Source organism: Scedosporium apiospermum (assembly GCF_000732125.1).
Source record: "Scedosporium apiospermum strain IHEM 14462 chromosome Unknown SEQ_SAPIO_0094, whole genome shotgun sequence".
NCBI lineage: Eukaryota > Fungi > Ascomycota > Sordariomycetes > Microascales > Microascaceae > Scedosporium > Scedosporium apiospermum.
The window spans coordinates 474,608-485,772 of record NW_015971795.1 but is presented as its reverse complement, the minus strand read 5'-3'; the positions used below and the strand labels follow the sequence as shown (position 1 = coordinate 485,772).

At 51.3% G+C, this 11,165-nt stretch overlaps 2 protein-coding genes and 2 pseudogenes across 2 annotated transcripts; 1 reads left to right on the top strand and 3 right to left on the bottom strand.

The window, feature by feature from the left end:
• Positions 1-1,755: 1,755 nt before the first annotated feature.
• On the bottom strand, positions 1,756-3,387 carry SAPIO_CDS4832 (annotated as a pseudogene; the record flags this gene model as incomplete).
• A 1,214-nt stretch (positions 3,388-4,601) lies between these two features.
• SAPIO_CDS4831 (uncharacterized protein) lies at positions 4,602-6,031 on the bottom strand (the record flags this gene model as incomplete). Its single annotated transcript, XM_016787289.1, has 3 exons — positions 4,602-4,650; positions 4,723-5,327; positions 5,444-6,031. 3 exons carry the CDS (start codon positions 6,029-6,031, stop codon positions 4,602-4,604), a joined length of 1,242 nt encoding a protein of 413 aa, XP_016643168.1.
• Positions 6,032-7,275: 1,244 nt separating this feature from the next.
• SAPIO_CDS4830 (uncharacterized protein) lies at positions 7,276-8,312 on the bottom strand (the record flags this gene model as incomplete). The annotated part of the gene is made up of 2 exons (XM_016787288.1): positions 7,276-7,771; positions 7,909-8,312. The coding sequence occupies 2 exons, from the start codon at positions 8,310-8,312 to the stop codon at positions 7,276-7,278; spliced, it is 900 nt and encodes a 299-aa protein (XP_016643167.1).
• Positions 8,313-8,946: 634 nt separating this feature from the next.
• SAPIO_CDS4829 lies at positions 8,947-10,197 on the top strand (annotated as a pseudogene; the record flags this gene model as incomplete).
• Positions 10,198-11,165: the final 968 nt, after the last annotated feature.

The following is an 11,165-nucleotide window of genomic DNA, read 5'->3' as shown; positions in this document are numbered from 1 at the left end:
TGTGGTTTAATATGAACCCAAAACGTCGCTATTCTATCGTGATTTAGAGATATATTCGACTTTCTTTAGCGAAGAAAGTGGAAATCTCGCCACGGGAGCCGCATTTAAGGACCGCTCAATGTCACTGTCATCGTTACGACACAGATGCCAGAGACTAGGAGACAGGCTACTCCTACACCAATACCGACCGGGGAATTACCAACAGCTTCAATCAGAAGTCGAAGGCGAAGCGTCGAGGTGGAGAAGGGGAAGCAATGTAGGATCAAGGTGCCCTATACTAGCCCATGTTACTATGGTTCTCGGGGGGTGGTGCGCTGTTGTACTGAGTGGCAACGCCTGTTGATGCAATTCATCACTGCCTCTTCTACAACCCAGGTCTTCCGGCGAAGTAAGGTTCTTCCGAGTCGACTGGTTGCACACTGGGATATGAGGACTTGCTGTCCGATGATGGGAAGATCACTGACCAGCGACTGTCACATATTAGGACCGAGTCTCCATATGAATTATGCTGGGCGACGAAAGAGCACAGGCTTAATGGCCTCGCTGAACCAACGCCAATACCGGTATGGACTGCCGACGGCGAGGATGAGCATGCCCTGTTTTTCTGGGCTGATCAGGCCACGCTATATTTGCTTTGGATATCCACTGCCAGGTTGGCGCGCCGCAGGAGTAGATAGGGCCATGATTTCCTGGCTGGCTCTAACAAGGCCTCGGGCGGGGGAACTTCAAAAGGCATGGTGCACACAACAGATTTTAGTGTGATGTTTGTTGACAGCTGGCTTGTCCAAGGCCGCAGGTAGCTGACCGAAGCGCCGCGTGAGAACTTGAGACATATTGTTTTCTCATGTACCTTATTACCTTTAAATATTGATACAATTTATATAACAGTTGCAGAGTCTTAAACCTCCGAAGCGATTGGGAATAAGTGGACCGCTACCTGGCCTGGCCTGGGGACGGATTGCCGAATCTTGGAGGCAAGCTGGCCTGCACGGGTGTGGTAATGCTCTATCATTGTATCGAGGTCTAAAACCCCTGGTCACACACCGCTTTAGTGACCGCATGCAGGCTACCCCGAGAGGCGAAAAGTTACTCTAGAATATAATCGGACAGGTCTTGGGTTATCGTATGTCTGAAGGACTGAGCGAACTAAGATTCCCGGCAGGTATTGTCAAGTAGGAATCCATCGCATTTATTAGTGACGTTATATTCTACCATTTCCCAGTTCTTGCAATTAGAAGAAATCACGCGTCTTCCACCATCCGATCGACAACGGCAACCGAGCGATTTCCCCGAGTGAGATCACACCTAGGAAATGTATCTCTTGACGACAATATTGTTAGGTCGTCGAAACCATCGGGCATCGTAGGGTTGGATTATAGGTATCTTCGAAGAGTTGCCGAGCTCTCTGTTGATGCGAAAGGAGGCTGTACTGGAATATAAAGCTGAGACATTTAAGCCGTCCTGAAAGCAACAACAATACGCCCGATCTCGCCCAACCTCTTTGGGTTGTGGACGGAGGAACTTCTATTACAGGTGTGAAAACGGAGTGCTATTACACCGGAATGTTGGTCAGTTGCTGGTCTTAAGCATGGGACTTTTAAATCGTTAATATCAGTGTAGCATTCATTCTATTGAAACCATGACCGCTGAATCGAAGCCAATTCGGGGTAACTATTACTCAAACATGTCGACTCGTAATGTTGGCCAACGCCATGCTTCTTATGTACTCAGAAAGCCCCGCCTCGCCATTCTCATTTACTCCGCATGAACTGGTGGTCCATCCAAATCAAGGTCAGGCCGGACTGATGCAACAAAGGCCTTAAGCTCATCGAACCCTGCATGCCACTTCTCGTCGAATGCAACCAACTTGGACAATCCGGCCTTCTCCAAGTCTTTGTTGACAGATTCCAGTATCTCGTCGGCATAGGCGACGTCCTGCAACGCCAGACTGTGGAACTTATCGCCAGCCTTATGTTTGGCCTTGCGAGCCTGGTGCAACCGAGACATGGCATCCCGAGACGGTAGCTGGGCTTCTCCCTTGAAAATTTTGGCCAGAACCCGAGCTTGGAAGTCGAAGAGTGAAAAAGTAGAGGTGTTGTAGAGAACGCCGACAAAGGCAAGACTTGGATCTGGAATGTAGAAGATATCCTTGTGCAGATTGTGGAGGGTGTACCCATCCGAGGTGGTGATGATCTTGTCATCCGCTTCATTAACAGGCACTTCTGGCTTCTGGAGCTCCCCAAGGAACGGATACGTCGTTATGTATCCTGTGGCGACGACGACATGGTCGATTCCGGCTAACTCTCGTCCATTTTTTAAAACGACTTTTCCAGGAATGGGCGCGGTGTCCTCCAAGAATGCTGGCTGCTGCTTTCCCTCTTTGTCATCGTGAGGGTTAAGAATAAACTCTTTCACGTCTGGTACTCGCTCGCAACTCTCCGCTAGTCCTTCTTGGCGGGCGGTATTTGCCCTGGTGGGATCGCGGGATATTTGGTACGTTTTCCCCCCAACCTTGTCGATCTCGTTGGCAATATCGAAGGATGACACGCCAGCCCCGATTATGAGGACCGTGGAGTCCCTGAACGGCTCCGGTGATCGATAGGCTTTTGAGTGTGTCACGCGGTTAGGATACTTTTCCTTCCATTCTGCAAGACCCGGAATGTCGGGGACCCGTGGGACATCATAGTGTCCGCTTGCCACTACCACGGCGTCGAATGACCAGGTCCGGGACTCGAAATGGAACGCATCCTCAGCATCGCGTACGAATTTCTTCGTGCTAACTGTCCACTGTGCCTCACCTTGGGCCTTGGAGATGTTCTCTACACGAGTCCAGAACTGTACATGATCTACCACGTGATATTGCTGAGCGAGCTTTGCGATGTAGTCTTTCACTTGTTCGGCCGTGATAACTTTGTCTGTTCCCTCTGGCCACTCAAGGAGGCTACTGCGCATTACCGCAGTGCCAATGTTGTTCGTCAAGCCAGCATATGCCGGACCCGGCGACGCGTGGTAGACTGAAGCCTGTTCTGCTGTCAAGCCGTCCGGCGTGGAAACGTACTGGGAGTCGGTGTCCGGTGGGGTGACATGAGGGAAGGGGGGATCGAGCGGCAGCCGAGCATCGTAGACCCAGACTCCGCCTACGCTGCCGCTCCGTTCAAACACCGTAACATCCAGTCCAGCGATGAGGAGGTGGGCAGCCGTCGAAACACCACTGATTCCGGCTCCGATTACGCCGACGGATTTGATATGGCTGAGACGTTGGGATGAAGCGGCTACTCCGTCGAGTTTCTCCGAGCTCAATGGAGGAATGACATTTGGGATCTTAGCGACGAATGTATGGAACCCTCCCGGCGTTTCGACTCTTCGTGTTTCGGTAGCTGTCGCCATTCTTGGGCCTCATGTGGCGATCTAAGCAGTCGGTCTCTTGGAACGAACAAGCCTGGCGCTCGCCGATGTTGAATGGATAAAGACTATGCCCGAGTTTAGGAGAGGGGAGATACTATCAAGATCATGGGCATTGATTCGAAATGTGAGGAGTCTCTCAGCCTGCAGCATGGCTAATTGATTACATGTTTGTATCGGAGCTCAACATTCGGATCCGGAATGACACCACCACTGGGCCGGGCTCCGATTGGACGCGTCTTTGGCGTGTGGTGGGATCGCCAACACCCTAACCCTGACTGAGCTGAGAAGAGGGGGTCAACGAAAGACATCGGACTCCGGGCCTAGCCTGATTACTCTGCATCTTTGGGTGTCTCTTGCATTGGATTGGTAATCTGATTCATTGGGACGGCACGTGGTGTCTCTCTGGAGCGAGCGTTAGACTTGACCATCGTTGATCCATCGGGCAACAGCCCCCTGCCTGGTCCTCCCCCCCCCCCCCCCCCCCAAAAAAAAGAAGAAAAAAAAAATATTGTTAGCTTAAGTAATTTTAATTCGGGTGCGGTTGGAAAAGCGCCTTTGAATGATTGATATTGTGGTGTTATCTGTTTTTATGGTAATTATCTAACCCTGGAAAGACATGCAATTTCCTTTTCCTGAAAAGATGTCAATAGAAAAAATGAAATGAATCAAACTTCTCCCGTAGATTTGTTAGTGGGCCATCGAGGCATGCGAGATCGTGCGTCTCGCATGTCGGCCAATGTCCGCCATACAACAACAGCCCTGAGTCTGAATAAACTTGGCTGAACATAGACTAACTCTTCAGGCCTGCCTCTGGCGAACCAAGATCTTTACTTTCATATCAGGCTGCACGGACCCATTTGGGAATGATAGTCTCGCAGGCTTTCCAGTCCCCAGTGGGTATTGGATTTCATAGTTCAGTAATAGGTGAGAAAGCAGAATCTTGATCGTGTTTCCGGCAAATACACGGCCGGGACAGACCTGGGGCCCGTCACCCCACGTGAGTAGGTCAGGACCGTTACTCGTGTACTGGTGTCTCGTCTCATGCCCAGGGACTTGTCTCAGTCGGAGAAAGCGCCAGGGGTCGAACACGTCCGGGTCGGGGTACAGAGTTTCCGAATTGTGAATGTGGTGTTGGTCTACACAGACAATTGTGCCCTTGGGTAGCGTGGGCCCGATGGAGAATTGTACGTCTTCTTTCAATATGCGGCTGAGCCCCACTGGTTCATCTCCGTGAGCAGGACCATTCTAGCAGGGGTGAAGTAAAAGTGCTGTCATGTTCTCGACTCACAGTAGTGAAAGGTATTCACACGAGCAGACTCTCGCATGAAGCTGTCCAGCTTCGTAAGTTCAGTCAGCTGGGTGGGAGGTAACTTCCCATCCTGTAAGACGCCAATAATTTCCTCCCTCAGCTCCTCGACAAGATCCGGCCGTTGTAGAAGCTCCGTGAGCATCCAATAGATGCTTACAGCGGTGGTCGGCGTCGACTCGAGTGTTGCCGTGATAATGTCTTTGACAAGTTGGTCGTAGTTGAACTCCCCCTGCTTGTAGCGGCTCATGAGCATGTGAACCAGGGTGATTTTCTTTTCGGCCTTGCCGTTTCCATTTGCCGATGAGTCGTGTTCGCGAAGTGCTTGTTCTATCGTAGGTCGCAGCAGGTAGCTCATGTACTTGTAGATCATCAACGCAGGGAAGTAGAAGACTGTCGCAGCCATAGGTCGCAAAAGGCGAGGGAAGAGGCTGCTAAAGTAGACACCAATTCCTGCTCCTACCGGAAGCAACGGGACTGCCCTGAGCCACCTCTTATCGCGACTCAAAGGCTCACCAACTATCCCCGTCGCGCCAGTCGCCACGACGACATCTAAAACTGTCCAGAATAGAGACACCTTCTTCCACTGGGGACATGGACCGAGTGAAGACTCCCACTATAGGAAAGAAATTATGGAGTCAGAAAATTGGTTCAAAATGATACAATCCGAATCCAGTATTCAACACTGGCAGAGGACGATCGGAAAGGATGATCCCCGAAGGTTCTACTTACTGCACGACGCGCTGTCTCCTGGCGTGCTAGGCCTAGTGGCCCGATACTCCGTGCTAAATCGGTGCTGGCCGTCTTGTGAAGAGTATTGCTCGAGTCATCAGTGCCAATGAGCTTGTAGCCTCCAAATTGGACTGTAGTCAAGAAGTCGACCAGGGAGGCTGTTTTCGCCGGAAGTCGTCGGATCTCGTTGACGTACGCGGATGGAAATACCACGAATTCGAAGCCGGAATATCCGAAGAACCACGGCCGGTCGGGATACTTTGCAGCCGCTTCGTCGAGCATCGGCTTGTAGTCGAAAGCATGCTTCCCCTTTGACGGTTTCAGCTTCGGCACGCCGAGCCGTTGAAGGGAGAATATATATGGGTGCAGGACGAATGAATCGAGGGCCAAAATCAAGGAGACACTAAAGAAAACTATGAGAGACGCCCGGGCGACGGGCGAAGTGTCTCGGTAGACCTGCGCTGCCAGAAGTCGAGCAATCTGCCATTTTGTGAGGTTTAAGGGAGCTAATGCGTGTTGCATGACAACAAGCTGCTCCTTGATTCTTTCGTACGGTTCCACTAATGGTAAAACGAGGGAGAGTGCCATATTTGCGTATGGTGGTGGTGGAATGGCTCAGAGTATCGAAAGGTTGGTTGTTTGGCAGGGACAAGAAATTCAAATCCACGACAGGCTCTCTCAGTAGAGCTATATCCAAGGAATTGGGATTATGTTTTCGGGTAAAGTCCACTGTCTATCAATTCACTCTTACCTGCATGTACTTCACTTCTATTTCTAGTAGTCCCGAGACTGGCGGACTCCGAGCGCCGATTGCGAGGGCCGGTCCCGGCTCCCGATCTGCGTCTAATGCATGCCAGAAAAGCTCCTGTGCAGAACAAGAGAAAGTAAGTAAATCAATTTGATTGATCTCTAACAGAAATTTAAAGTGCCGTCCTCGTTTCCATTCTCCCGGCATTCTTTTGATTTCTCCCCAGTTCCAAATTCATGCCTCTTGACACCTATACTGGCTATGGATACATTGAACAATCTTGATGTGACGGGACTAGGGTTTTGGAGAGTTTGTCTCTCCCACCGTCTGATCGGACTATTCTATGAGAATGATATGGAAATAATATGATAGCCTTTTTTCCTTATTTTCTTTTCTCATTTTTTTTCTTTGGGATATTCGATTCCGCTTTTGCGATGCATACTAGATTTCATCGTGCTTCGCAAGTCTGAGTCTGACTCAACGAAAACTGGCCAGTTGTGTTATTAATAACAAGGAGTTCAATGGGAAATGCTTAGTATTCTATCCTTCGCCGGCTTATGCTTGTGTATGACCCAAACGCAACGTCCTCTCCGCCAGAGGAAAATTTGTCGTTCAAGCCGATGGTTACACTGTTCCTAAGCGAGTAATCTGACATCTCGGATTCCCCAGTTGTGATAATCGACGCCCTATTTGAAAATTCAAAGTATCTGCCAGTCGATGAGATGCGAGACTGAGACCCGCGGTAGCGCCCAACTAGCTGGCGGTCGCGTCGAAGTTTTCGTTTCGGGAGTTCATGCACAGTAAGCCGGCGGGCTGGATCATGGAGGGAATCTGGGAATTTCAGGATGGAGATGGGGCGAGGAACCCGACAATACCAAACATGACTAGTAAGGCTGAATCGAGAGTGGCGGCTCACCCTGCTTATTGACTGGAGGCAGGAGTAATTGTACGAGTCGAAGGAATATACCACGGGAAATTAGGTGGCCACTGGAGTATGAATCGTGCAAATTATATTCGAAAGGACTCTGTTACTGACGGACATTCCCCGGGCCGCTACTACCTCCGAAACCCTTACCCCTGGCGACTAAGTCACTACTCGTACGACCAATTTCTGTCCCGAAACCTGCTTGGCTTTCAGTAACTCCAAACCTACGAGCACCGTGTCGAATCCGGAAGGCTCCAAAATTTTGATCGGCAGCGGCTTTAGCCTCCCTTCGTCGATCAGGATCTGCAGACTCTGGTAAAACTTCTTAGACCACTCATGGAGCTCCTGATCCGCTTTCACACCGTAAGGCTCTGGGAGCAAAACCCCTCTACCGAGGATCGCCGGTCCCATGATCAACTGATGCCGAACTGTCTGGCGCGTGCAAAGAGACTCCTGGTACTGTTCGAGGGCGCAATATACGCCCCCCGCTCTTCCGATGGCCTCGTAGCAGAGGGACGTGGTTGCGATTTCACCGAATGGGTCGATAACGCGCTTGAGCTTGTTGCGCGTGTACGCTTTTATATCAGCGGCGCACGTACGGGAACGGTAGTCAAAAACAGCATCTGCCCCGTATTTCTTAACGAGGGTAAAGTTTCTCGGTGAACAAGTGGTGACTACATGGTACCCGCATCTTTCAACCATCACCAGCGGTGCGGGGTTAGTCAGGCAGCTTCTTTGGTGACGAATGACGGAGTGGCCGGTCTGGAGACGGCTGGGGAGTTTAGAACTTACAGCTTGAGCAGTTGTATAGCCAACAACCCAACAGAGCTACTACCTCCATATACAAGCACTGCCTCTCCTTCTTTGTGACCCTTGTGGCCTGCGACCTCGTCCGGTGTCACTGGCATTTTAAGGCTCTCATGCAGCGCCAACGCAACCGTAGAAACGCAGGCGGGCCCGAAAGCGAGGGCCTGCTCAAACGATGTATTTGGAGGGATACGCAGAGCGTAGATGGCTTCAATCTTCACATATTCGCCGAAGGAACCTGATTCCGGGTCGTCTTGCTTGTTGCTAGGAACACAACCGAAAACGCCGTCTCCCACTTCAAAGTCTTCAACCTCTGCTCCGACGGCTGCTACCGTGCCCGCGAAGTCGACACCGTCCTTTAACCCGGGAGTTGGAAACCGCGCAGCCATCTTGAAATCGCATGGATTGAGCGCGACTGCTACGGTTTTGACTAGTAGCCACCCCGGCAACAAGTTCGGTACTGGAAGGCCGGGGGTGACTCTCAACTCTCCGCCGTCATGTTGGATGATGGCGGTATGTGTTGCTGGTATCTCCACCGCCATGGATTCTTCTCTGAGCAGCTTTGCTGAATCGAATTGCCCAAAGACGATGGGTCGGTTGGGTTGAAGGGTCTGCCAATTCGTAAAAAAAGTAGGTTCGCTACGTGAGGCCAAAATCGTAAGGTAAGAATAAAGATGCCGAAATATGCAATGTTGAACGTTCGGACATCACTTCGTCGGCGTACCAAAACAGCCAATCACTGAAGCTCCGGGATTGATGATCTACTTCCGACAAAAAAACGTGACCGGAGCTCCGGCGGAACTTACCGTACTTCTCGCAGTAACGCCGAGAGTGCCCAGATCTCCGCGTCTCGCTATGTAACTAGTCCGTAGCAGGGTATCACTTCTATATTTATGAGTGTGTGCCTGTGGTGACCTAGCCTTCGCCGGATATTGCGTATCCTAGTCCAACATTCTCTTTTATCTTTACCATCTCCAACGGCATTATTTGTTTACAAATAGACCAGGAGATCAGTCCTTCAAAATGCACTGGCGAACATCTTATGGCCTCACCCTATTATTTTCTCTCGGAGCGGCAGGTGACGGCGATGAATCCGGTCCTCTCTGGCTCGGTGAATGGAAGGAGCAGCAGACTGTTCTGGGAATAGACGCCTCCGCGGCCTGCGAAGTCAGTCACGTAACTGCCTATGAGAAATCCAAAGGTCGCAAGCCTGTTTCATTCTCCACTAGCCCGACCGACGACCCAGAGCTGCCGAGGATAGTCCCAATGAACGAGACGGCTGGCGAACAGTGGGAGTTCGACGCCGTTTCGGACGACGGGTTGTCGGGCATCATTTTCGGCTTCTACAGGGACCCAAACTACTCGGTACTCGGAGCTGGCAACCTGCGCATGTACGTCGAGCTCGCCCATCCGGACGGTGAACGCTTTGTTCAGATAGACTATCCCACCGAGTCCACCATCGAGTCGTGTCCTGGAATCGGCTGGCACGGAGAGTGGAAGGGCGACGGCTACGTCTACAGCTGGGACGTGTCTGCCGATTTTCGCACGGCACGCGTGAAGTGGGACACACCCAAGGCCAAAGGTACCGTTAATTTTAGCTCGGTGGCGCTTGCGCGCTACGCCGACGGCTCGACGTGGCCATGGAAAGAGGCGTCTCTACTCACGGTACCGCATTTTTACTGGTTCGAGCCTATCCCGGTAGCCGACGTCACGGTTGACGCCGTAATTGAAGGCAAGTCTGTGAAATGGTCGGGTGTCGGCGGACATGAGCGTCTCTGGGCGGCTTTCAATTGGTTCACTTGTCTGGATGCCATGACCTTTGTGCGCTTGAAAACCGGACCGTACGCCCTGTCGTTTTGGGAGTTTGAGTCGTGGCTGGAGAAGGGCCTGCAGGTGCCTTCGGTTATTCTGGCCGAAGATGGCAAGAATATTTTCGACAGCCGGCGCACTGAACCATCGGATACTGAGGACTACTTTACGTGGCAAAAGGTTTACGATAAAGACGGATTCTCTGGTACTCTGAAGGACAAGGCGACTGGGTTCGTGCTGGATCTCAACTCGCCGTCTCGTGGAAAGCAATGGACCTTCATTGTGACTCACAAGAACATCTACTTTGAGTATTTCCTCGGTGAGGGCGTTGGTGGCACGGGATATACGGCTACAGTGGTTGGGGGGCAGGTTGGAACACAGCGCCAGTGGTCGGGCTCCGGAGTGACCGAGACACTAAAATTGCCCGTGAAGAGTATGGTTTTGAAGAGAAACTTTGTGGAATAGCGAAGGGGAACGAGCGAAGGGGAGAAACCACGGCTTGCAACGTTTTCCGATTACAAGATAGTATCTCTTCTAGGCCAAGCCGGATATGTTTGATCATTGCTACGACGACGATGATTAGGCGTAGGATTCTGTCATATCTTGGTTCTACTGAATCTAATTTGTTGAACCTATTATCTTCTACACCGATAGCGGGCACCTTTGTGGCTATCTCTGCGACGTAGGCATTGCAATGCCGCGGTTGTTTGTCTGATTCACTCCGCGTCCCACGTGCGCACTAAGGTTCTCGCATCATCACTATCAAGTATCTAGAACTACGTTCGAAATGGTGTCATATTCATTCCTCCATTGCCTCATTCAAAGCAGATACGCACGCCGTATCGCCCCGCCATCCTACTGGTTATGACATATCGGAATGTCGGATTTAGACGGGATCAGCCGGATTCTTCAAGACACACAGTCGGGTCCGCGTTGTATCTCCCACATCCGTCGGCATGGAACTTTATTGACTAAGAGTCTCCGACGTTGTGGAGACGGATGATGAAGATAAGCTGGCGCGGCGCGGGGCGTTTGCTTACCCGACCAAACAGGCCTTATGCCGCACGCTCGACATGCCTAGTCCGCTCTGCCGGGCTACCTTCAGCCACTGGAGTTGCCCGTCGATGGCATCAACGTGACTATCGACGCTTCGCCTGCATAAGCCCCGGAAAAGATTGCAGAATCTGTGTGACGTGACCCCGGTACCAGTAGCTTTAGGACCATTCGGAGGCCAAGATACAAACCGCCGTTACCCCGGCAGGATTTCTGCCATGGAAAGCCATACTAAACTCGGGCCGTACCAGATCTACCATTCTTCATCTGAAAAGCTAGTCTATGTACGGCAAGTTTTAGATTTCCAAGCCAAAGAAAGGGATCGGAAGGTGACGGACGCACTCGGACCCCTTAAGTAACCCCTCCGATTGGAGCATTGT